The sequence below is a fragment of the Narcine bancroftii genome, chromosome 1, assembly GCF_036971445.1.
Source record: "Narcine bancroftii isolate sNarBan1 chromosome 1, sNarBan1.hap1, whole genome shotgun sequence".
Taxonomy (NCBI): domain Eukaryota; kingdom Metazoa; phylum Chordata; class Chondrichthyes; order Torpediniformes; family Narcinidae; genus Narcine; species Narcine bancroftii.
The window spans coordinates 487,865,235-487,892,653 of NC_091469.1; the positions used below are offsets into that span (position 1 = coordinate 487,865,235).

The window sequence follows — 27,419 nt, forward strand, 5'->3', positions numbered from 1 at the left end:
AAACATTTCTATATACTCTGTCACAGTATCCTTATCTTTGCTACATAAAGGGCACTGTTTGACTTGCTGAGCTTTTCCAGCATTGTGTTTTTACTTCAACCACAGTGTCTGTAGGCTCTTGTGTTTTATTATTGGGAACATAATTGATTGCAGAAAGGATTAGTTTGGATCACGGAAAATTTTGTGGGAAAAATGTTAAAATTTAAATGTTTGAGTGAAGTTGGAGAGAAATTACACACTGAGACAAAACTAGGATTTTAACAAACTGGAGTTTGAACTGGCAGAGAACATACATGACATCACGTACAACCCAGAGATTCTTACTCCTTCGGGCGCTGCCAGAATTTCTATTTATTGGTAATGGGAAGTACTGTGATGAAGCAAAAATATGTCTTTCTGCTCCTTTTTAAATTAAAAAAATGTAGACATACAGCATGTTAACAGGCCATTTCAGCCCAATTTATATCCCATTAACCTACACCCCCTGGTACATTTCGAACATTGGGAGGAAACCCGAGCCCCTCCCGGGGAAAACCCATGTAGACACGGGGAGAACATAGCAACTCCTTTCAGATACTGCGGGTTTGAACGTTGGTTCCGATCGTTAGGCTGTAAAGGTGTGGCGCTGACCACTACGCCAACCGTGTCACTCTTATGTCTTATGAGACCCAATTGGACCGTGTAATGGAGTGTGAAGCTGGACAGGGAACTGAGAGATTGTTAGGGGAACATTTTGAGACTACTCCATTAGGTTTAAGATTGTTATAGGAAAGGATAACACTGGTCCTCGAATTAGAATCCTAAATTGGGGATAGTTACAACCGGATTGGACAGGAGTTAGCAATGGTTGATTGGACACAAATTTTGGGGAGTAAATGCACAGCCGCCCAATGGATGCAGTGAAGAAGGTCTTGGATGAACATGAAAGGGCAGGAATGGTAAAGCGCAGCAACCCAGGTTAACGATAGATATAGAGGCACAGATGAGGCATGGATCAGATACAGGAGGGGAGAGATGTAACTGAAAATAGCCTAGGGCACGTCTGCATCAGTAGTGAAAAGGTATTAGGATGGATAATTCTCTGTGTCCCGGCTAGGTTAATCCCAGAACATTGTGGGAAGGTAGGAAAGAAATTATTGGGAGTAGAAGCATAGAAATACTGGAGGAACTCAACAGGTCTCACAGCATCTACAGGAGGTAAAGATACATAACCGACGTCTCGGGCCTGAGGCCTTATTCGAGATGCGAGCAAAAAGGCAGGCAGGCACTCGAATTAAAAGGCTGGGGAGAAGGGAAGAAAGGCCAGGGGAAGGAGGACAGGCCACCAGACAAAAGGTGTCCACTGGATTTGGAGAGAGGATTGGTGAGAATTGGTAAGGGGAATTGCTGGAGCCTTGACAGGTATTTTTGCTGAGGACAGGAGAATTACTGGAGGTCGGCAAAATGGTGCCGTTTTTAAAAAAAAGGAGGTTGTAAGGATCATCCGGGTCAGTGTGGTGTCAGTGGCATGGAAATTGCTGGAGAGGATTCTGTCAGCGTAGCGACTAGCGCCACAATATTACAGCGGTGGAGCCCTGAGTCCCAACCTGGTGCTGCCTGTAAGGACTTTGTATGTTCTCCCCATGTCTGCGTGGGTTTCCAAACTTTACTTGAACCCGAGTATTTAAAAACTATCGAGGTAGGTAGATGAATGGGAAAGGGTGAGAGGGACCTGGGCCAAGCAAAAGAAAGTGGGACCAGCTCAGATGGACAACGTGGATAGATGACTTGGCCCTGTTTCTGACTCTAAAGGGAATGTAATCTCTTGGGTCAGTCCCATAAATTCATAATGGGTTGTGTAGGGTAGAATCTGGAATCTGGCTACAACTTGAGGAAAGACAAGAATCGTCTCTTTGAGGAGGTGAGCAATGCTTATTTCAAAGGCCGTAAAGAGGAAGTGAACAAAGGAATGTGCGCTTCAATTATTCTCTCACATCAGAGCAATAAAATTTCAGTGATTGACTAAAGTAAAGCAGCAAATAAGAGAGCATTTGAGTCACTGTGCCTTGTCCATGCAGGTTGGGATGACTATCTCCTCTTTGATATCTAGGTCTAGTGGATTTCTTCCATACAACAGGATGTAGACAGGATGCAGAGTTGGGCAGAAAAGTGGCAGATGCAGTTCAATTCTGATAAGGGCGAGATGATGCATTTTGGAAGGGTGCATTTGAAAGCAGAGTACATAACAGTGTGGAAGAGCAGAGGGACCTTGGGGTCCAAATCCATAGATCCCTCAAGATCGCAGTGTAAGTTGATAGGATTGGAGGAGGCATATAGCAGTGGTTCTCAACTTTTTCCTTACCACTCACATCCCACTTTAAGTATTCCCTATGCCATCGGTGCTCTGTAAGGTGCGATGTGGGTGGAAAGAAAAAGATTGAAAACCACTGTTTTAATCATCTCTAATTGGCTCGTTATGTGCACGGTTTCGGAACTCTAAAGGACAATTTTTCTCAAGCAAAATATTTCAGTAATAATTGGGTCTAGAGCAGTGATTCTCAACCTTCCCTTCCCACTCACATTCACCTTAAGTAATCCCTTTTCTAATCACAGAGCACCGATGGCATAAGGAATACTTAAAGTGGGATGTGAGTGGGAAGAAAAAAGTTGAGAACCACTGGTCTACAGTGTAATGGCCTTATAATGAGTCAGGGGATGGTTCAAGAATCATGAGGGACAGTTGCAGCTCTATAAAACTGGTTAGAACACACTTGGAATATTGTGTTTAGTTCTGGTTGCCTCATTACAGGAAGGATGTGGACGCTATGGAAAGGGTACAGAGGAGATTTACGGGGATGTTTCCAGGATTCGGGGGCCTAAGCTACAGGGAGAGGTTGAGCAGACTGGGGATTTATTCCTTGGAACGCCGGAGGATGAGGGGTGATCTCACAGAGGGGCACAAAATCATGAGGGGAATAAATCGGGTAAACACACGGAGTCTTTTGTCTAGAGTCGGAGGAATCGGTAACCAGAGGAGATAGATTTAAGGTGAGGGGGAAGAGCGTGGTGGGTGTATGGAGGAGGGGGTTGTGGCAGGTACAAATGCAACATTTAAGAAACATTTGGACAGATACCTGGATCAGATGAATTTAGAGGTGGACTAATGTGGGGGGGGGGGGACATTTTGGTAGGCATTGGCAAGTTGGGCTGAATGGCCTGCTTGCACACTATGTGACTCTCAATATGCAAACAAATTGGGATACTTGGTGAAATAAAAACAGGAGAAAACAGTCATCAAATGCCTTAAGAAGGCTTATGTTGGCCTTCATTAGTTGAGTTCAAGATCCGCAAGGTCATGTTGCAGCTCTATAAAACTCTCGTGAGACCACACTTAGAATATTGTGTTCAGTTCTGGTCGCCTCATTACAGGAAGGATGTGGAAACTCTGGAGAGGATGCAGAGGAGACTTACCAGGATGTTGCCTGGATAGGAGAATGTGTCTTATGAAGCAAGGTTAGCAGAGCTGGGACTTTGCTCTTTGGAGCGAAGAAGGATGAGAGGAGACTTAATAGAGGCCGACACGATTTATGAGAGGGTGGACAGTCAGCGCCTGCTTCCCAGGGCCAGGATCAGCAAACACCAGAGAAGGGAAGGAACACAAAGGTGAGGGGAGGAAAATTTAGGGGAGATGTCGGGGGTAATTGTTTATTAAAAACAGTGGTGGGTGCCTAGAATTCATTATTGGGGGTAGTGGTGGAGGCTGGTACAATAGAGACATTCAAAAAACTCTTAGGCACAGGAATGAATGTGAAACGGGGGCCAAGAGGTCGGCAAGGTTTAGTTTTTTGATATAGATTGGCACAACATCGTGGGCTGAGGGGCCAGTATTCTGCTGCAATGCTCCAATGTTTTTAATCTCCTGAAAGTGGCCAGAGGTCAGTATTTCTACATCTGTAATCCACGGGGATTTTGGGGATGGGGGGGGGGGGGGGGAATCGCCCTACACAGCCAATATATGATAAAACCACGAAAATGAGGCTGAAAATGGGGACCTGATTTATCTAACTTGTGCGCCAAAATATAGAGAAGGCTAAAAATTCACAGTTATCCTGGTGTTTAAAAGTAGGGTAACTTTGCAGCAATGTAAATGGTCCTTTTGTGGTGTCGGGCCAGGCCCTGATCAGTGTGACCTGGGGAGATTCAGGAGCCCAATCGCTATTGGAAAGAAACTGTTCTTGAACCTCGAGGTCCTGGGCCTCAGGCTTCTGTTCCTTCTGCCCGAAGGGAGAGATGAGGAGAGATGATGACCAGGGTGATGGGGGCCCTTTATGAAGTTTTATTAATTCTACAGCACGGTAACAGGCCATTCCAGTCTGTGCTGGCCAATTTACACCCTACACCCCCCACCTCGGTGTGTTTCGAACAGTGGGAGGAAACTGGAGCAAACCCACGCAGACTCGGGGAGAACTCACAAGCTCCTTACAGACAGCGCGGGATTCGAACCCTGGTCCCGATCGTTGGCACTGTGAAGGTGTGGCGCTAACCGCTACACTGACTGCGCCGCCACATTGGCTGCCTTCTTGAGGCACCGCCTCACTGAGATATGGGGGGGAGGGGGAGAAGAAAACTATTCCCTGCAGTGTAGAAGAATGAGGCAAGATTTGATGGAGGTGATGATGGGCAAAAATTATGAGCGGGACAGACAGAGTAAACGTAGACAGGCTTTTCCTTCCCCCCCATCCCCCCAAGGGTCAGTGGGATACAAACCAGAGGACACGGGTTAAGGGTGAACAGGGAAAAGTTCAGAGCGATGTGGAACAAGCTGCCAGCTGAAGTGCGGGCTCAATTTTGACATTTAAGAAGAATTTGGACAGGTACATGGATGGGAGGGGTATGGAGGGATTTGGACTGGGGGAAGGGCAGTGGGACAAGGCAGAATAATAGTTCAGCACGGACTAGAAGGGCCTGTTTAGTGCTGTAATGTTTTATGGTTCTAAGCTGTACCGGTGATCAGTTATTGATTGAACCTCCTGGTGCTTTGATGCCTGTTTTCAATATACATCCTCCCTGCTCCATGACCAGAGATGGCAAAGCACAAAGAACGAAGGGGAACGTGTCAACTTCTACCACCAGTGGCAGGGAAAAGCCCTGAAGGTAAACCGTAATGGATTAAGATAACTGTTTTGAGGTGGTTTGAACGCCCAGTTCAGGAAGGTACGTTGTGAGTGCGTGTGTGGCTATTTTGAATATTGACATTCGTGGTAAACTCAAAATCAAGTGAATTAATGGAAAATGGTGATACCTTGTGTTATGTTTCTGTATTACTTGGAAGGCTTCAAATAACAGAAGAGACTTTGCTTACTGATGCCTTCCACCATCTCAGGAAACTGTTCACACACACTCATATACATACGCCCCATAGTGGGGCACTATGGTTACTACAGTGAGAAAGGTGTATCCTTACATGGTTACAAAATAGTTCACATTATCCTGACCATATAACACCTTGGCACCTGGGCTGAACAGTGGCCATTTATGAGGCGGTCTTCAGAACAATGGAGATTTTTTTTGAAATGTGGTTGCTGATGTGCACTGTAGGGAAGTGGTGTTGTTTATCCAAAAGTGTGCCTGCCTTTCCCAACCCTTCCCCCACCCCCAACCAGGATGTGGTAGAGCTTCACAGCTAAATGACATACGCTGTGCGCAATGTGACAGACAAATCAACGAGGTAACTAAAGTGAACGTTAAAGTCATCAACGCACACCGCCGGAGTTACTCAATGGGTGGAGTAACGTCCGTGGGTGAGAAAGAATGGTCGAGGTTTCGGGCAGGAACCCCTCACCGAGAGTGGATCAATTTTCCGCAATGTTGGTGCACCAGGTATCGGAACTAGGATGTGAGAGGGCGCTGAGGGGGTTCCTGACCGAGGTGGAGGTTCTGTCTGGAGCCGATGGTTCGGACTGGACTCTGTATGACTGCAAGGTCCATGGAAGCGCAGGAGGCAAATCCACGGACACTCAATGATTCTGGAGGGGTCTCTCTTTTGCTTCTTTTTCTCTGATTGAAAGAGGCACGTCAGGCAGGTTCTGCCGATGGCGAATCTGTTTGTCGATCTGCAGATGAAAGCAAATTCCACATGACAATAAAGGAATCTTGAATCTGTAATGATGGAACCCTGTCGCCCAATCCCCCCCCTTTGCATGTATCTTTAAAACAGGTTCAACAACTCATCGGTGGGGCAGCCACATGGCATTCCCTCAAACGCGGTCACATTGTAGCGTGGGCCGCTCACGTGGCTAGTTTCACCTTGGCCGCCGGTGAGCCATTCAGCCTGACTGCACCCTGCATTTCACTAGCAGCCAGGTCTCTCGCGTCCCTGCTCTGATGGCGACTTGTTTCCATTCTTCAGCAGCGCCTGTAGCAGCTGCACTGGAGACCTCGTCACCAGCAGGGCCGCACTCGTCAGGAGCCCGTCCCAAAAGACCCTCCAAGACCTGTCCCGTGAGACGGTCGAGTGTGGCAGGTGAGACTTCAGTGGAGGGCTCAGCATTGCATCGTATTACTTGTCCAGACATCCCGTCCAAGGAGCTCTCTTGTTTTGTATCTCTTCTCTCCTTTGCTCTTTCTCTTCCCCTCCCTCTCTCCTTCCAATCTCTCTCCCCTCCTTCACTCCTCCCTGCCCCTCTTTCTCTTCACCACTCCCCCTCTCAGCCCTACTCCCTCTAGCTCTTTCCCTTCCCTTCCCCTCTCCCTGCCTCCTCTCCCCTTCTCTCTCCTTCCCTTTTTCTCCTCTCCCTTTTTCTCCTCTCCCTTTTTCTCCTCTCCATTTTTCTGCTCTCCCCTTCACTTTCCCTCTCTTCCTAACACTTTCCCCTCCCTCTTCACCCCCTCTCTTCTCCCCCTCTCTCCCTCTCCCACTCTCCCTCTCTCCCACTCTTCCACTCTCCCCTCTTTCCCCCTCTCTCTCCCACCACTCTCTCCCCCTCTCCCTTTCCCTCTCTCCCATCTTTCTCTCCCTTCCCCTGCCTCTCCCTCCCATCTCTCCCTCCCTCATATGACTTATTTTCAATTTTCCAGTCTCTGCTTCATGAAGGACATTAAATTATACTTCAAATTCAAAGGATGATGAAGTGCTGGGTTCAAAGTCACTACAGTTGAACATACCTAGATTCTCTTGCTTTGAGATTTAATTATGTCATAGAGTCGACTACCATTCCCCACCCACACTCGTCCCACATGCCTGCATTTGGCCTATATCCCTCTAAACCCCCCCCATACATGTATCCGTCCAAATCTTTCTTAAACATTGTAGTAGCGCTTCAACCCCCTCCTCCGCCAGCCCGTTCCACACACCCACCACCCTCTGTGTAAAAAAAAAGTCACTCCTCAGGTTCCTGTTAAACCTTCCCCCCCCCCCCCCCCCTCCACCTTAAACCTGCATGTCCTCTGGTTACCGATCCCTCTATTAGGGGGCAGAAGACTCTCTGCATTCACCCGGTCTGTTCCTCTGACGATTTTGTTCATGCTTATTATTTCACGTTCTATGCTCCAAGGGATAAAGCCCCAGCTGCTCAACCCCTCCCTCAACCTCAGGCCCCCACCGAGACCTGATACCATCCTCGGAATCTCCTCTGCACCCACTCCTGCTTGACAACATCTTTCCTGCAGCATGGTGACCAAAATCGGAAGCAACGCTCCAAATGGGGGCCTCACCCATGTACAAATGCAGCACAACCTCCCGACGTTTATGCTCAGTGCTCTAACTTGTGAAGGAGTGTGACTGACCCCTTGTGTTCTCTATTTGTGGCAGCTACAACAGCCACTTCACCCAGGTGGATGGACACTCAGAAGGCGCACTCTTCAGTCTCTCGACCACCTCCTCCCTGTAAAGGTTGTGCCAGGGATCTTGCACCCATTACAGCTCCAAGAAAGTGACTTAATAGGGGTCTGTAAGATTATGAGAGGCATAGATAGGGTGGGCAACCCCGCAAACACCAGGGGACGTCAGTACAATGTGAGGGGAGGAAAGTTCAGGGGAGACGTCGAGGGTACGTTTTCATACACAGAAAATAGTGGGTACCTGGAATGCATTGCCGGAGGTGGTGGCGGAGGCTGGTACCATAGGGACATTTAACAGAGTCTTAGACAAGCACATGGATGGAAGAGAAATGGAGGGCTATGAGGTAGGGAGGGCTTTCTACATTGAGTAGGTTTGGACAGGTCAGTACAACATTGTGGATCGAAGGGCCTGCACTGTGCTGGAATGTTCTATGAAGGCTGCTATATGACATTGGCAATCATGGAACCATAGAAAACTACAGAACAGAAACAGGCCCCTTTGGCCCTTCTAGTCTGTGCCAAACCATTTTTTTTCTGACTAGTTCAGTGGTTCTCAACCTTTTTCTTTCCACTCATATCCCACTTTAATTCATCCCTATGCCATCGGTGCTCTGTAATTAGTAAGGGATTGCTTAAGGTGGGATGTGGGTGGAAAGGAAAAGTTTGAAAACCACTACTTTAATCGTCCCTCATTGACTCGTTATGTGCACGGTTTCACACCTCCAAAGGAAATGAGCCAATGAGAAGTTTTCTCAAGCAAAATATTTCAGTAACAATTGGGTCTAGAGCAGTGAATCTCAACCTTCCCTTCCCACTCAAATCCCACCTTAAGCAATCCCTTACTAATCACAGAGCACTAATGGCGCAGGGGTTACTGAAAGTGGGATGTGAGTGGAAAGAAAAAGGTGGAGAACTGCTGGCCTAGTCCCACTGACCTGCACCCAGTCCATACCCTCCCCTTACTTCTCCCATCATGTACCTGTCCAAATTCCTCTTAAATGTTAACAATGAGCCCACATTCACCTACTCAGCTGGCAGCTTATTCCATACCCCCACCACTCTCTGTGTGAAGAAGTTCCCCTTCAACTTTTCCCCTTTCACCCTTAACCCATGTCCTCTGGTTTGCATCTCACCCACCCTCAGTGGAGGAAGCCTGCCAACATTTGCTCTGGCTACCCTCTTAATCAATTTAAATGCCTCTATCAAATCTCCCCTCAATCCTCACTCAATGAACCAAGCCTTGATGTTTATATGTGAGAAATGATCCATCACATTAAAAGCTTTTGTCAAAGAATAAATAATCCTGGCCCTTGGGAATACTAAGAAGCTAGTTGATGGTCCCATGAACGTGTCCCAATGAAACCAAGCCACGAAAGTCAGTGATCTAGACCAGCCATTCTCAACCTTTCTTCAGACTCTGCTCAAAGTTTATGCCCCCCCACCCTTCCCTGTGAAGCAGCCAGGTCAAGTTGGTTTCTCCCGTCCTTCTCTCAGGATCAGGATCAAAATTTAGGTTGTGAACCTGTCAGGGAGCTTTGCTGTAAATAACATTTCAAAAACATAGAAACATAGAAAATAGGTGCAGGAAGAGGCCATTTGGCCCCTCAAGCCTATACTGCCACTCAATATGATCATGGCTGATCAGTACCTGGTTTCTGCCTTCTCCCCATACCCCCTGATCCCCTTAGCCACAAGGGTCAAATCTATCTCCCTCTTAAATATTGTAAGGAACCGACCTCAACTACTTCCTGTGGCAAAGAATTCCACAGATTTACCACTCTCTGAGAGAAGAAATTTTTCCTCATCTCAGCCCTAAAAAAACTTTCCCCTTATCCTTAAACTGAACCCCCCCCCCCTTCCATGGAGAGGATGTCCTTCCTCAGATAAGGAGACCAAAACTGCACGCAGTACTCCAGATGTGGCCTCACCAAGGCCATGTACAGCTGTAGCAGGATCTCTGTACTCCTGTACTCCTGTTGAGTACTCCTGTTCTCAAATCCTCTCGCTATGAATGCCAACAGAGCATTCGCCTTCCTCACCACCTGCACGCCCACTTTCAATGACTGATGCACAGCAACACCCAAGTCTTGCTGCATCTCCCCTTTTCCTAAACAGATACCATTTAGATAATAGTCCTCTTTCCGGTTCTTTATTCCAAAAGGGATAACCTTGCATTTATCTACATTATATTGCATCTGCCACATCTTGGCCCACTTGTCTAACTTGTCCAAATCACTCCGCACACTCTTAGCGTCCTCAACACAGCCAACCCCGCTACCCAACATTGTGTCATCTGCAAATTTTGAGATAGACCAAGAAAGTAGGAGAGAGTGAGGGGGTGTCTGTGGTTCATTGTCCGTTCAGAAATCTGATGGCGTAGGGGAAGTAGCTGGCCTTGTGCCGCTGGGTGTTCAACTTCGGGCTGCTGGTGCAGTCTGGGCGTTGTCGAGGAGAGGGGCTGCCTTCTTGAGACGCCGCCTCTTGCGGATGTCCTTGATGGAGTGAAGACTGGTGCCTGTGAGGCCAAGGTAACAACCCTCTGGAGTTTCTTTTTCTTACCCTGTTCATTGGCACCTCCGTGCCAGACAATGATGCCACCAGCCATAAGGCCCTCCACGACACCCCTGTAAACATGTTTGAGTGAGTGACATACCATATCTTCTCGAACTCCTCACAAATTATCACTTCTTCGTGATCACTCCTATCAACGTAAAACACATCAAAATTATTTTAAGATTTCAGTCTGTGGTCTCCCTTAAATGTGCTGTGGACCCCAGGGAAGCTGTTTCCCCCCTCCCCCATTCAGAATGACTGGGTTAGAGTCTGAAACAAAATCTCAGATCAGTTTATTACTGAAGTAAGAATCAAATTAGTTGTAGAGACCCCCACCCCCCGATACTAACATAGAAGATGGAACATTCCAGGACAATACAGACCCTTCAGCCCACGATGTTATGCTGCCCTATTTAAGCCTACAATCTAACCCTTCCCTCCCTCATACCCATAACCCTCTACTTTTCTGACATTTATATGCTTAAGAGTCTTTGAAATGCCCCTATTGTACCAGCCTTCACCACCACCCCCTGCCAAGGCATGCCAGGCACCCGCCACTCTCCCTGTATAAAACCTCTCTGATGTCTCCCCCAAACTTTCCTCTACTCACCCTAAACAGGTGTTCTCTGATGTTTGCTACTGTTGCCCCGGGATTAAGGTGCTGACCGTCCACTCTCTCTACACCCCTCATAATCTTAATATGGATAAGGCGACCTTCAGATAAGACGAGACTAACTTCAGTTTGAATTTCATGGTTTTAGCTCACATTGGGGGTATAAGACGGCCCCAAAAATTTTTTTATCAAATTGTTACCATGGAGCCACCAGCAAGCTGAAGAAAGTACAAAGCATGTTTTAAGTTAAAATTCTTTAGTGCAATTTTTACATTTTAAATTTAGACATTTCAGCCCACGAGTCTGTGCCACCCAATTTACACCCCATTAGCTTACACCCTCAGTATGTTTCGAATGGTGGGAGAAACCTGGAGTCCCCCACCTGGGGAAAACTCATGCAGACACGGGGAGAACGTGCAAACTCCTTATAGACAGTGCGGGATTCGAATCCTGATCCGGTCCAGATCACTGGTGTTGTAGGAGCGTTGCACAAACAGCTTTGCTCACCATGCTGTCCAATGTACACCCCATTAGCCTACACCCCCGATGTGTTTCGAACGGTGGGAGAAAACCCGCGCAGACATGGGGAGAGCGCGGGATTCGGATGCCGGTCCTGATCTCTGGCGCTGTAAAGGCATCACGCTAACTGCTATGCCAACCATGTGGCAGACGGTACGGATTTATTGTGGGACACTGATGACAAAGCCAGCTCGTCAGATTCAGTCTGGGTCCCGTCTAATGACAGTGTAAACAGTGAGACACCGGATGTGCTCGTCGAGTCCATTGCCTCAGACAATGAAGCTTGTGATTTTCAAGGATTTTAAATATGTGGGGTTTTGAAAAAAATTTTACAATTCCTTTATTGGTTTAACAGCAGATTTAATATACCAGTAACTTAAAAATTTGTTATAGGTGGGGTCTGTGTCGGTTATGGAACCAATCAAGTGCTATTTTAAGGTCACTGCTTTTGTATCTGGTTTATCGGACACCCTTTTTTTAGGGGTGTTTTTTAGGTTCTTCAAGTGTTGTCTTATCCACCGAAATATACGGTGCCCACAAGATTAGGGGTGTTCCACTGGGAAGAGATTCCTGGCTAATTCAAATGTGACCACAGCAAGACTACACTCCATTATTAACTTATGTGTCTTGCAACTGTTGACATTATCTGGATGTTTGACATTTTTGCTCTAACATCGGGTAACGAGTTCTGTATAAATCACTGCTGCCCGACCTGGTCCGTCAACGCGCTACCAAAGCAGTTTGAGAGGAAATGTGATCCCTCCTCCCAAGCGTCAACCACCCCGACTGTGTAAGTAGCAAAAGGCGGGACACCCTTGGACGGGAGGGCCGCGCGTTCCTCTGAGCACCCTAAGGTTTCGTGTGCAGGGGAACTGCCGGGTTCAGCTTTCCCGATCGGTGCCAGGTGGGATTTTGGGTCAGTGGAGTCAAAACATAGAACATATCAGCACAGTACAGGCCCTTCGGCCCACGATGTTGTGCCGATCTTTGTAAACCCTCTCCGCAACAATCTAGCCCTTCCCTACCTCACACTCAAAACCCTTTAATTCTCTTACACCCACACCCCTGTCTAAGAGCCTTTTGAGTGTCCCCGTTGCACCAGCCTTCACCCCCACCCCCAGCAATGCATTCCAGGCACCCACCACTCTCTATGGAAAAAAGCTTCCATCTGACACCTCCCTCCCTGCACGTTGTACAGATGCCCTCTGGTAAAATTGTTTCTGTCTGATTTTCATCTTTATTGTCATGTTTGACAGGGTGTAAAAGGGAAGGTAGTGGAATTCCATAGAACACTACAGCACAGAAAAAGACCCTTTGGCCCATCAAGTCTGTGCCAAATTATTATTCTGCCTAGTCTCATTGACCTGCACCCAGACCATATCCTCCATACCCCTCCCATCCACGTACCTGTCCAAATTCCTCTTAATTATTGTTCCACACTCGCCCCACTCTCTGTGTGAAGTTCCCCCTCACGTTCCCGTTATTTTTTTATTCGCACAGTCATTTTGTTATCTGTATACAGTTCCTTATTTATTTACATGTTTACGCTGTGCACATTTAATTTTTTTGCATTACCAGTTAGTGGTAATTCTGCCTCGCCTGCAGGAAAAAGAATCCAAGGTTGGACGTGATGTTGTGTACGTACTCTGACAATAAATCTGAATCAAAACATTTCCCCGTCACCCTTAACCCATGTCCTCTAGCTCTTGTCTTACTCAACCACATTTACTCTATCTGCACCCCTGACAATTTTGGAAGCCTCCGTCAAATCCCTCATGCTCCAGGGAATAAAGTCCTAACCTGTACCTCAGTTCCTGAAGTCCTAGTAACGTCCGAGGAAATCTTTTCTGCACTTTTTCAATTTTATGGAAGTGTTTCCCAGTCATAAGGTTTATCCCTTTATGGTGAAGCCAGGCAGAAGGAATAATCAGATACTCTTATGTTGTTCATCAGTTCAGTCAGAACATGCTGGAGAGGTTCAGGAGGCGTTGGCAGGGCTGGAGTGAGAAGGAGAGATTGGATAGGCCGGGACATCGCAGAATCAGAATTTATTGTCATGAATACGTCATGAAATTTGTTGTTTTGTGGCAGCATCACAGGGCAAACATTTATATAAACCACCTTACAACAATAAATAAAAATAGTGTACGAGAAGTCAGGCAGTGTCTTTGGTTCATTGATCATTCAGGAATCCGATGGCAGCGGGGAAGAAGCTGTCCTTGTGCCGCTGGCTGCTCGTCTTCAGGCTCCTGTATCTTTGCTCTGATGGTAGCAGAGCGAAGAGGGCATGGCCTGGGTGGGTGGGAGGGATAGAGGATAGAGGCTGCTTTTTTAAGACACTGCTTCATGTAGCTATCTTCGGTGGAGTGAAATCTTGTCCCTGTGATGTTGCAGGCCCAGTTAACAATCCTCTGAAGTTTATTCTTTTCCTGAGAGTTGGCACCTCTATGCCAGGCAGTGATGCAACCAGTCAGGATGCTCTCCATGGTTCACCTGTAGAAGTTTACGAGAGTCTTCCGTGACCTACTGAATTTCCTCAGATACCTCACAAATGATAGCTGTTGGCAAGCCTTCTTTGTGATTGCATCAACGTGGAGGCTCTAGGGAAGATCCTCGGAATTTGAAGTTCTTGGCCCTATCCACTACTGAGCCCTTGATAAGGACTGGGTCGTGTTCCCCTGACTACCTCTTGAACATCTCCCTTGTTTTGCTGATGTTGAGCTCAAGGTTGTTGTCGTTACACCATTCAACGAACTGATCGATCTCCCTCCTGTATGCTTGCTCATTGCCACTTGAGATTCTGCCGACAACTGTGGTGTCTTCGGCAAGTTTGTAGATGGCATTGGAATTGTGCCTGGCCGCACAGTTACAGGTGTATAACGAGTAGAGCAGTGGGCGAAGCACACATCCTTGGGGTGCACCTGTGTTGATAATCAGTGAAGAGGAGATGTTGTTTCCAATTCGTACTGACTGTGGGGGGGGTCTTCTAATAAGAAAGTCAAGAATCAGTTGTGGTGGGGGGGGTGCAGAGGCCTAGACTTTGTAGTTTCTTGACCAGTACCAAGGGAATAATGGGATGGAAGGCCAAGCTGTAGTCGATAAAGAGCAGCCGTACGTAACTGTTTTCGAGGTGATCCAGAGATGAGTGGAGAGCCAGCGACATTTCATCTGCTGTGGAACCTGGGAAGCTGAGGGAGGTCTATAAAACCATGAGGGACACAGACCTGGTGAATGGCAGAAGGCAAGGGGTGGGAATAATGGGGGCCTTTCCTGGCTGGCTGCCAGTGACTAGTGGCGTCCCACAGAGGTCAGCCACTTTTCACTCTGCATGGAAATGATTACCACAGTGAGAAGGGTGTATTCTTACGCAGTTACAAAATAGTTCACATTATCCTGACTATATAACAGGCTGAATAGAGTGCATGTGGGGAAGATGTGTCCAGTAGGTGGGAGAGTCTGGGTCCAGAGGGTACAGCCTCAGAATGAAAGGATGTTCCTTTACAATAGAGACGAGTCTGTACAAAGGGAAGGGAGGAATATCTAGGGGAGACATCAGGGGTATTTTTTTTAAAACAGGGAATTGTGGGTGTCTGCAATGCCTTGCCGGGTTGGTGGTGGAGACAGGCATACGGATGAAGAAGGGAGAGTTGGTAGGTATACATGGGTCGGCACAATTTTGAGAGCCGAAAGGCCTCTTTTCTATGCTTCAAGTGTTTTCAACCAGAGGGTGGAGAATCTGTGGAATTTGTTGCCACAGGCAGCTGTGGAGGCCGGGCCATTGGCTAGCTTTAAAGCAGAGGTTGATCGGTTCTTGATTAGTCAAGGTTAAGAGGAAAAATGCATCAGCCATGATTTGAATGGTGTGGCAAGCTTGATGGCCCTAATTCTGCTCCTATAGTCTTTTTTTCCCAGGGGAGGAGAAATGATCCATGCATGTTTTGTTTTAATTTTCCTTTTGAATTCAGTTTAGTTCATCTTTGAAGTTGTTTTGTCAACTTGTTTACAAAGAGCCTGTTCAGATGCAGGAAGTAAGAATTTCAGAACATATACATGTCCAATGTGTATGACAATAAATTCATCACCATGACACCATAAGACATGGGAGCAGAAAAAGGCCATTCAGCCCATCGAGTCTGCACCACCATTCCACCATGATCCATTTTCCCACTAAGGCCCCACTGCCCAGCCTTCTCCCACTAAATTTAGACATACAGCATGGTAACATGCCATTTTGAGTCCGTGGCGATTAATTTACACCAAATTATCCTTGGTACGTTTCGAATGGTGGAAGGAAACTAGAGCCCCCACCCCAAAGAAAGCCCACGCAGTTATGGGGAGAAAGTACAAACTCCTTACAGACAGCGCGGGATTCGAACCCCAGTCCCAATCGCCAGGTTGTAAAGGGGTTGCGCTTACCGCTACGCCAACCGTGCCCCATAATCTTTAATGCCCTGGCTAATCAAAAACCTATCAATTTCTGCCTTAAATCTACCCAATGACCCAGCCTCCACAACCACCTGTGGCAACAATTCCACTGATTCACTGCCCTCTGGCAGAAGAAATTCCTCCGTATCTCTGTTCTAAGTGGAAACCCTTCAGTCCTGAAGCCAACAAGATTATTATCATACCGTTAAGTTGGGGTGCGGGGGTGAATGAAGATTTTAAATAGGTCCTGGGGAACCTTCTTCACTCAAGGGTTGGTGGGTGTATAGAACAAACCACTAGAGGAGGTAGTTGAGATGGATACAATTACAATGTTTAAAAAACATTTAGATAGATCCTCCTTTCTGCATCCAGGTGAACCTCCTCTGCTCGGCGTCCAAAGCCAGTGTATCCTTCACTCTCACAACTAAAGTCTTTGGAAAGATAATAAAAGGAGGTTAAATCTAATGTTGCCACCAGTGGGGTTTAATCGGGGAGTCTCGATTAACGTGTTTAGCGCAACGTTATTACCATTGCCAGTGACCAGGCTTCGATCCGACACTGTCTGTAAGGAGTTTGTACGTTCTCCCCGTGACATTGATGGGTATCCTTCAGGGGCTCTAATCTCCTACCAACCTCCAAAACATACCAGGAATTATAGGCTAATTCAGGTCAAGTTCTTTGTCAGCTGTTTACTCAAGTATTACCCAAAGAAACTGTGTTCTCCAGCAGAGTCAGAGCCAAGGGGGACATTGGTGGGAATAACCCCACCCTCCATACACTCGTGGCCATCACTTGCTGTCAGACCTGCCCCTGCTCGCCATCACTAGTGCCCAGCTTGATGCATGCTAGTGGCTCTCCACGCAATAAAACAAACACTTTCGGCTCCTACTTCGGAGGGATGGAGGAGGTTTACGCTGCCCGGTAGGTACGACAACACCACCACCCACCCCCCAACCACTGAGCGAGATAACGAGTGTCAGATTGTGCCCCCACCTAGTTACCCTAATGCCCTGCTCTGACATTCGTTCTGGCACCGACCCTATTCTCCGGTCCTTAGGACAGATCGCTCAATGAGATGGAACACAGAGAGAAACAGTACATATGCAGGACAAGTCTTCATCTGTGCAAATAAAAATAGTTTCATGAATATGAGAGCCTCGGAGGGTCATTGTGAGCAGTTCCTTTGGTCGTTCAGCGGACTCACTGCTCGTGAGAAGAAGCTGTTCCTCAGACTGGTGGTGTTGGCTCTCATACTCCTGTAATTGGGTGGCACGGGTTTAAAAGGCCAGCATCAGCTTCTACCTGCTGTAAATGAAATGTTTCGCACATTGTAAGAACTCTGGCGGATGTTAAATGAAATTTTAGTGCAGATTAAAATCTCTTTACTCCTCATATGTGTGCATGACACCTCCTTCGGGCTTTTGCATAGTTGAAGTATTTCTGTACACGTGCTCTAATGTCAGGTAATCTATTCTGTATAAATCGCAGCCACTCAGCCTGGTCCGTCCACACGTTACCAAAGCAGTTTGAGTGGAAGCACGTTCCCTGCTGCAACGCGTCAACAACCCAGACCATGTAAGTAGAAAAAGGCGGAACTCCCTTGGAGGGGAGGACTGTGCGTCCCTCTGGGTCTGTTAAGGTTTCATGTGCAGGGGAACAGGTGAAAGGTTCAAGATTCAATTTATGGTCATGTAATAAGGACAGTGTAATATTACACGGAATTTGTTCAAATGTAACATATGGCAGAGAGATTCACCATCAGCAGATATTGCCTGAAGCATCTCTTACAGTCAGAGAAAGAGGAGCAAAAGGGAGTACCTCCAGAGTCCCTAAGTGTCTGAGAATGTCATGTGTTAAGTAGAGTCATGTTATACACAGGTATGCGCTGCTTAACGTCCATGATATGTTCTATGAAATTGCGTGTTATGGACGTTGTGTGGACGCCATTTTAGCAAAGCTTTATGGGATACTGTGGTGTGGACGTAAACTTTTTATTTGTAAGTAGGGATCAGTGTGCTGTCTGCCTCGGGATTATGGGTACAGAGATAGCGCTAGATCTGAACCCCAGTCGCTGGCTCTGATAACAGCGTGGCGCTAACAACCCCACTAACTTCCACCCTAGAATGCTAATACAGGCCAAAATAATTTAAAAAACTATAGAAATATCTTAGGATAATTTACTCCGTAACGGGTTACGGTTCATCAGTCTCACAGCCTGTGGGAAGAAGCTATTTCCCAGCCTGGCCGTCCTGATTTTGATGGACCTGTACCTCCTTTCGGATGGTTGTGGGGCGAAGGTACTGAGTGCTGGGTGGAGAGGGTCCTCGATAATTGTTTGACCCCCATTTAAGCAACACTCCCGGTGAATCTCGTCAGTAGAGGAAAGGAAGGAGCCCAGTGATCTGTTTGGCTGCTCTATAAAATTCAGATTAGACCACATTTGGAATATTATGTTTAGATCTGGTCATCTCATTGCAGGAAGGAAGTGGAAGGTTTAGGACGGGTGCAGAGGACATTTAATAGGATGGTGCCTTAAGCACATTTACTGATTCAGCCTCTACTGCTTCCTTGGGCAGGGAATCCCACAGGTTCACCCCTCCCTGGAAAAAGCAATTCCACCTCATCTCTGTCCTGAATCCTAAATTCGGAGCCTCTGTCCCCTGGTTCGAGTCTGACCCACCAGTGGAAACAACTTTCTTGCTTCTATCTGATCTATCTCTTTCGATAATTTTATGTCACCATAAGGTCCCTTCTCATTCTTCTGTATTCCAGTGATTACAGACCCATCGACCCTATCTGTCCTGATGGACTAACCTTAGTGTAGCTGTAGCACGATGTGATTACAGCACAAATGACCCAGGCTCGAATGTCGCTGTCCATAAGGAGTTTGTACATCCTACCTGTGTCTGCATGGCTTTCCTCTGGGGGTTATAGTCTCTTCCCACCCTCCAAAATGTACCAGGGGTTGTAGATTAGTTCAAGTCAAGTCACATCAAGTTCATTGTCAACTGATTGCTCAAATATAATCCAATGAAACTGCGTTTACCAGGACGGTTGGTACAAAGTGGGGCAGTCGTGGGGATGGCCCCTCTTGCAGGGTGCTGTGTCCCCATACGCATGCAGACATCGCTTGGTGTCGCACTCGTCCATGCCTCCATCATAAGCACGTGCCAAATGTCACTAGCGTTCAGCTTGACGGACGCTAGTGGATATCCACAAAATAAAAGCAGCGCTTTTGGATGCTGCAATGGAGGGATGGAGAAGGTTTATGCCACCCAGTAGGTATGACACCACCCAATCCCCCAACATTGAGTGAGATAACGAGTGTTGGATTGAGCCCCCACTCGGTTACCTTAATGCCCGGCTCTGACATTCATTCTGGCACCAACCCTTTTTCCGGTCCTTGGGATTGGTCGCACAACCAGATGGAACACAGAGACAAACATTACATATGCAGGACAAGTCTTCATCTGTGCAAATAAAAATAGTTTCATGAATATGAGAGCCTCAGAGGGTCATTGAGCAGTTCCTTTGGTCGTTCAGCGTACTCACTGCCCGTGAGAAGAAGCTGTTCCTCAGACTGGTGGTGTTGGCTCTCATACTCCTGTAATTGGGTGGCACGGGTTTAAAAGGCCGGCATCAGCTTCTACCTGCTGTAAATGAAATGTTTCACACATTGTAAGTTCTCTGGGGGATGTTGAATGAAATTTTACTGCAGATTGAAATCCCTTTACTCCTCATATGTGTGCATGACACCTCCTTCGGGCTTTTGCATAGTTGAAGTATTTCTGGACACGTGCTCTAATATCAGGTAATCTGTTCTGTATAAATCACAGCCACCCTGCCTGGTCCGTCCAGACGTTACCAAAGCAGTTTGAGTGGAAGCACGTTCCCTGCTGCAACGCGTCAACAACCCAGACCTTGTAAGTAAAAAAAGCGGAATTCCCTTGGAGGGGAGGACTGTGCGTCTCTCTGGGTCCGTTAAGGTTAAATCACATTTGGAATATTATGTTCAGATCTGGTCATCTCATTGCAGGAAGGAAGTGGAAGGTTTAGGACGGGTGCAGAGGACATTTAATAGGACGGTGCCTTAAGCACATTTACTGATTCAGCCTCTACTGCTTCCTTGGGCAGGGAATCCCACAGGTTCACCCCTCCCTGGAAAAAGCAATTCCACCTCATCTCTGTCCTGAATCCTAAATTCTGAGCCTCTGTCCCCTGGTTCGAGTCTGACCCACCAGTGGAAACAACTTTCTTGCTTCTATCTGATCTATCTCTTTCGATAATTTTATGTCACCATAAGGTCCCTTCTCATTCTTCCGTATTCCAGTGATTACAGACCCATCGACCCTATCTGTCCTGATGGACTAACCTTAGTGTAGCTGTAGCGCGATGTGATTACAGCGACAATGATCCAGGCTCGAATGTCGCTTTCCATACGGAGTTTGTACATCCTCCCTGTGTCTGCATAACTTTCCTCTGGGGGTTATAGTCTCTTCCCACCCTCCAAAATGTACCAGGGGTTGTAGATTAGTTCAAGTCAAGTCACATCAAGTTCATTGTCAACTGATTGCTCAAATATAACCCAATGAAACAGCATTTACCAGGACGGTTGGTGCCAAGTGGGGCATTCGTGGGGATGGCCCCTCTTGCAGGGTGCTGTGTCCCCATACGCATGCAGACATCGCTTGGTGTCACACTCGTCCATGCCTCCATCACTGGCACGTGCCATATGTCACTAGCGTTCAGCTCGACGCACGCTAGTGGATATCCACGTAACAAAACCAGCACTTTTGGATGCTGCAATGGAGGGATGTGAAGGTTTACTCCACCTAGTAGGTATGACACCACCCAATCCCCCAACACTGAGTGATATAACGAGTGTCGGATTGTGCCCCCACCCAGTTACCCTAATGCCCTGCTCTGACATTCGTTCTGGCACCGACCATATTCACCGGTCCTTGGGACAGGTCGCAAAACCAGATGGAACACAGAGAGAAACAGTACATATGCAGGACAAGTATTCATCTGTGCAAATAAAAATAATTTCATGAATATGGGAGCCTCGGATAGTCAGTGTGAGCAGTTCCTTTGGTCGTTCAGCGTACTCACTGCCCGTGGGAAGAAGCTGTTCCTCAGACTGGTGGTGTTGGCTCTCATACTCCTGTAATTGGGTGGCACGGGTTTAAAAGGCCGGCATCAGCTTCTACCTGCTGTAAATGAAATGTTTCACACTTTGTAAGATCTCTGGTGGATGCTGAATGAAATTTTAGCGCTGAATCAATTCCCTTTACTCCTCATGTGTGCATGACACCTCCTTTGGGCTTTTGCATAGTTGAAGTATTTCTGGACACGTGCTCTAATGTCAGGTAATCTATTCTGTATAAATCGCAGCCACTCCTCCTGGTCCGTCCACACGGTACCAAAGCAGTTTGAGTGGAAGCACGTTCCCTGCTGCAACGCGTCAACAACCCAGACCATGTAAGTAGTAAAAGGCGGAATTCCCTTGGAGGGGAGGACTGTGCGTCTCTCTGGGTCCGTTAAGGTTTCATGTGCAGGGGAATTGCTGGGTTCAACAGTCCTGTTCAGCACCAGGCCGGGCTCTGGGGCACTGCCGAATTTTCATGCTCACTGAGGTGAAAGGTTCAAGATTCAATTTATGGTCATGTAATAAGGACAGTGTAATATTACACGGAATTTGTTCACGTCTAACATAAGGCAGAGAGATCCACCAACGGCAGAAATTGCCTGAAGCACCTCTTACAGTCAGAGAAAGAGGAGCAAAAGGGAGTCCCTCCGGAGTCCCTAAGTATCTGAGAATGTCATGTGTTAAGTAGAGTCATGTTATACACAGGTATGCGCTGCTTAACGTCCATGATATGTTCTATGAAATTGCGTGTTATGGACGTTGTGTGGACGCCATTTTAGCAAAGCTTTATGGGATACTGTGGTGTGGACGTAAACTTTTTATTTGTAAGTAGGGATCAGTGTGCGGTCTGCCTCGGGATTGTGGGTACAGAGATAGCGCTAGATCTGAACCCCAGTCGCTGGCTCTGATAACAGCGTGGCGCTAACTACCCCACTAACTGTTCCACCCTAGAATGCTAATTCAGGCCAAAATAATTTTAAAAACTAGAGAAATATCTTAGGATAATTTACTCCGTAACGGGTTACGGTTCATCAGTCTCACAGCCTGTGGGAGGAAGCTATTTCCCAGCCTGGCCGTCCTGATTTTGATGGACCTGTACCTCTTTTCTGATGGTTGTGGGGCGAAGGTACTGAGTGCTGGGTGGAGAGGGTCCTCGATAATTGTTTGACCCCCATTTAAGCAACACTCCCGGTGAATGTCATCAGTAGAGGAAAGGGAGGACCCCAGTGATCTGTTTGGCTGCTCTATAAAATTCAGATTAGACCACATTTGGAATATTATGTTTAGATCTGGTCATCTCATTGCAGGAAGGAAGTGGAAGGTTTAGGACGGGTGCAGAGGACATTTAATAGGACGGTGTCTTAAGCACATTTACTGAGGCAGCCTCTACTGCTTCCTTGGGCAGGGAATCCCACAGGTTCACCACTCCCTGAAAAAAGCAATTCCACCTCATCTCTGTCCTGAATCCTAAGCCTCTGTCCCCTGGTTTGAGTCTGACCCACCAGTGGAAATAACTTTCTTGCTTCTATCTGATCTATCTCTTTCGATAATTTTATGTCACCATAAGGTCCCTTCTCATTCTTCTGTATTCCAGTGATTACAGACCCATCGACCTATTGCCTCCTGATGGAATAACCTTAATGTAGCTGTTAGCGCGATGTGATTACAGCGCCAATGACCCAGGCTCGAATGACACTGTCCATAAGGAGTTTGTACGCCCTCGCTGTGTCTGCATGACTTTCCTCTGGGGGTTATAGTCTCTTCCCACCCTCCAAAATGTACCAGGGGTTGTAGATTAGTTCAAGTCAAGTCACATCAAGTTCATTGTCAACTGATTGCTCAAATATAACCCAATGAAACAGCATTTACCAGGACGGTTGGTGCCAAGTGGGGCATTCTTGGGCATGGCCCCTCTTGCAGAGTGCTGTTTCCCCATACGCATGCAGACATCGCTTGGTGTCGCACTCGTCCATGCCTCCATCACTGGAATGTGCCAAATGTCACTCGCGTTCAGCTTGACGGACGCTAGTGGATATCCACGTAATAAAAGCAGCACTTTTGGATGCTGCAATGGAGGATGGAGAAGGTTTTTTCCTCCCAGTAGGTATGACACCACCCAATCCCCCAACACTGAGTGAGATAAGGAGTGTCGGATTGTGACCCACCCAGTTACCCTAATGCCCTGCTCTGACATTCGTTCTGGCACCGACCCTATTCTCCAGTCCTCAGGACAGGTCGCTGAACCAGACAAAACACCAGACAAACAGGACATATGCAGGACAAGTCTTCATCTGTGCAAATAAAAATAGTTTCATGAATATGAGAGCCTCGGAGGGTCATTGAGCAGTTCCTTTGGTCGTTCAGCGGACTCACTGCCCGTGAGAAGAAGCTGTTCCTCAGACTGGTGGTGTTGGCTCTCATACTCCTGTAATTGGGTGGCACGGGTTTAAAAGGCCGGCATCAGCTTCTACCTGCTGTAAATGAAATGTTTCACACATTGTAAGTTCTCTGGGGGATGTTGAATGAAATTTTACTGCAGATTGAAATCCCTTTACTCCTCATATGTGTGCATGACACCTCCTTCGGGCTTTTGCATAGTTGAAGTATTTCTGGACACGTGCTCTAATATCAGGTAATCTGTTCTGTATAAATCACAGCCACCCTGCCTGGTCCGTCCAGACGTTACCAAAGCAGTTTGAGTGGAAGCACGTTCCCTGCTGCAACGCGTCAACAACCCAGACCTTGTAAGTAAAAAAAGCGGAATTCCCTAGGAGGGGAGGACTGTGCGTCTCTCTGGGTCCGTTAAGGTTAAATCACATTTGGAATATTATGTTCAGATCTGGTCATCTCATTGCAGGAAGGAAGTGGAAGGTTTAGGACGGGTGCAGAGGACATTTAATAGGACGGTGCCTTAAGCACATTTACTGAGGCAGCCTCTACTGCTTCCTTGGGCAGGGAATCCCACAGGTTCACCCCTCCATGGAAAAAGCAATTCCACCTCATCTCTGTCCTGAATCCTAAATTCTGAGCCTCTGTCCCCTGGTTCGAATCTGACCCACCAGTGGAAACAACTTTCTTGCTTCTATCTGATCTATCTCTTTCGATAATTCTATGTCACCATAAGGTCCCTTCTCATTCTTCTGTATTCCAGTGATTACAGACCCATCGACCCTATCTGTCCTGATGGACTAACCTTAGTGTAGCTGTAGCGCGATGTGATTACAGCGACAATGATCCAGGCTCGAATGTCGCTTTCCATACGGAGTTTATACATCCTCCCTGTGTCTGCATGGCTTTCCTCTGGGGGTTATAGTCTCTTCCCACCCTCCAAAATGTACCAGGGGTTGTAGATTAGTTCAAGTCAAGTCACATCAAGTTCATTGTCAACTGATTGCTCAAATATAACCCAATGAAACAGCATTTACCAGGACGGTTGGTGCCAAGTGGGGCATTCGTGGGGATGGCCCCTCTTGCAGGGTGCTGTGTCCCCATACGCATGCAGACATCGCTTGGTGTCACACTCGTCCATGCCTCCATCACTGGCACGTGCCATATGTCACTAGCGTTCAGCTCGACGCACGCTAGTGGATATCCACGTAACAAAACCAGCACTTTTGGATGCTGCAATGGAGGGATGTGAAGGTTTACTCCACCTAGTAGGTATGACACCACCCAATCCCCCAACACTGAGTGATATAACGAGTGTCGGATTGTGCCCCCACCCAGTTACCCTAATGCCCTGCTCTGACATTCGTTCTGGCACCGACCATTTCACCGGTCCTTGGGACAGGTCGCAAAACCAGATGGAACACAGAGAGAAACAGTACATATGCAGGACAAGTATTCATCTGTGCAAATAAAAATTATTTCATGAATATGGGAGCCTCGGATAGTCAGTGTGAGCAGTTCCTTTGGTCGTTCAGCGTACTCACTGCCCGTGGGAAGAAGCTGTTCCTCAGACTGGTGGTGTTGGCTCTCATACTCCTGTAATTGGGTGGCACGGGTTTAAAAGGCCGGCATCAGCTTCTACCTGCTGTAAATGAAATGTTTCACACTTTGTATTATCTCTGGGGGATGTTGAATGAAATTTTAGCGCTGAATCAATTCCCTTTACTCCTCATGTGTGCATGACACCTCCTTCGGGCTTTTGCATAGTTGAAGTATTTCTGTACACGTGCTCTAATGTCAGGTAATCTATTCTGTATAAATCGCAGCCACTCCTCCTGGTCCGTCCACACGGTACCAAAGCAGTTTGAGTGGAAGCACGTTCCCTGCTGCAACGCGTCAACAACCCAGACCATGTAAGTAGTAAAAGGCGGAATTCCCTTGGAGGGGAGGACTGTGCGTCTCTCTGGGTCCGTTAAGGTTTCATGTGCAGGGGAACTGCTGGGTTCAACAGTCCTGTTCAGCACCAGGCCGGGCTCTGGGGCACTGCCGAATTTTCATGCTCACTGAGGTGAAAGGTTCAAGATTCAATTTATGGTCATGTAATAAGGACAGTGTAATATTACACGGAATTTGTTCACGTCTAACATAAGGCAGAGAGATCCACCAACGGCAGAAATTGCCTGAAGCACCTCTTACAGTCAGAGAAAGAGGAGCAAAAGGGAGTCCCTCCGGAGTCCCCAAGTGTCTGAGAATGTGACGTGTTATATAGAGTAATGTTATACACAGGTATGCGCTGCTTAACGTCCATGATATGTTCTATGAAATTGCATGTTATGGACGTTGTGTGGACGCCATTTTAGCAAAGCTTTATGGGATACTGTGGTGTGGACGTAAACTTTTTATTTGTAAGTAGGGATCAGTGTGCGGTCTGCCCCGGGATTGTGGGTACAGAGATAGCGCTAGATCTGAACCCCAGTCGCTGGCTCTGATAACAGCGTGGCGCTAACTACCCCACTAACTTTCACCCTAGAATGCTAATTCAGGCCAAAATAATTTTAAAAACTAGAGAAATATCTTAGGATAATTTACTCCGTAACGGGTTACGGTTCATCAGTCTCACAGCCTGTGGGAAGAAGCTATTTCCCAGCCTGGCCGTCCTGATTTTGATGGACCTGTACCTCTTTTCTGATGGTTGTGGGGCGAAGGTACTGAGTGCTGGGTGGAGAGGGTCCTCGATAATTGTTTGACCCCCATTTAAGCAACACTCCCGGTGAATGTCATCAGTAGAGGAAAGGGAGGACCCCAGTGATCTGTTTGGCTGCTCTATAAAATTCAGATTAGACCACATTTGGAATATTATGTTTAGATCTGGTCATCTCATTGCAGGAAGGAAGTGGAAGGTTTAGGACGGGTGCAGAGGACATTTAATAGGATGGTGCCTTAAGCACATTTACTGATTCAGCCTCTACTGCTTCCTTGGGCAGGGAATCCCACAGGTTCACCCCTCCCTGGAAAAAGCAATTCCACCTCATCTCTGTCCTGAATCCTAAATTCGGAGCCTCTGTCCCCTGGTTCGAATCTGACCCACCAGTGGAAACAACTTTCTTGCTTCTATCTGATCTATCTCTTTCGATAATTTTATGTCACCATAAGGTCCCTTCTCATTCTTCTGTATTCCAGTGATTACAGACCCATCGACCCTATCTGTCCTGATGGACTAACCTTAGTGTAGCTGTAGCACGATGTGATTACAGCACAAATGACCCAGGCTCGAATGTCGCTGTCCATAAGGAGTTTGTACGCCCTCGCTGTGTCTGCATGACTTTCCTCTGGGGGTTATAGTCTCTTCCCATCCTCCAAAATGTACCAGGGGTTGTAGATTAGTTCAAGTCAAGTCACATCAAGTTCATTGTCAACTGATTATTCAAATATAACCCAATGAAACTGCGTTTACCAAGACGGTTGGTACAAAGTGGGGCAATCGTGGGCATGGCCCCTCTTGCAGGGTGCTGTGTCCCCATACGCATGCAGACATCGCTTGGTGTCGCTCTCGTCCATGCCTCCATCACTAGCACGAGCCAAATGTCACTAGCGTTCAGCTTGACGGATGCTAGTGGATATCCACAAAATAAAAGCAGCACTTTTGGATGCTGCAATGGAGGGATGGAGAAGGTTTATGCTACCCAGTATGTATGACACCACCTAATCCCCCAACACTGAGTGAGATAACGAGTGTCGGATTGTGCCCCCACCCAGTTAACCTAATGCCCTGCTCTGACATTCGTTCTGGCACTGACCCTATTCTCCAGTCCTCGGGACAGGTCGCTGAACCAGACAAAACACCAGACAAACAGTACATATGCAGGACAAGTCTTCATCTGTGAAAATAAAAATAGTTTCATGAATATGAGAGCCTCGGAGCGTCATTGAGCAGTTCCTTTTGTCGTTCAGCGT

The 27,419-nt window shown here is 47.2% G+C and overlaps 1 protein-coding gene across 29 annotated transcripts in view; it reads left to right on the forward strand.

The window, feature by feature from the left end:
- The window catches only part of LOC138751964 (trichohyalin-like), a 122,671-nt gene that overhangs the window by 81,877 nt on the left and 13,375 nt on the right, over positions 1-27,419 (forward strand). For 13 of the 29 annotated variants that reach the window (XM_069915010.1, XM_069915011.1, XM_069915019.1 and 10 more), the window contains 8 exons: positions 5,062-5,133; positions 6,389-6,502; positions 7,790-7,870; positions 17,417-17,503; positions 19,765-19,851; positions 21,323-21,409; positions 23,735-23,821; positions 25,292-25,378. In XM_069915010.1, the coding sequence (XP_069771111.1) occupies positions 5,062-5,133; positions 6,389-6,502; positions 7,790-7,870; positions 17,417-17,503; positions 19,765-19,851; positions 21,323-21,409; positions 23,735-23,821; positions 25,292-25,378 (702 nt within the window). Of the gene's footprint in view, positions 1-5,061; positions 5,134-6,388; positions 6,503-7,789; positions 7,925-16,654; positions 16,825-17,416; positions 17,504-19,764; positions 19,852-21,322; positions 21,410-23,734; positions 23,822-25,291; positions 25,379-27,419 lie in introns of those variants that run through there. The other 16 variants (XM_069915021.1, XM_069915031.1, XM_069915032.1 and 13 more) reach the window with 12 other exon arrangements.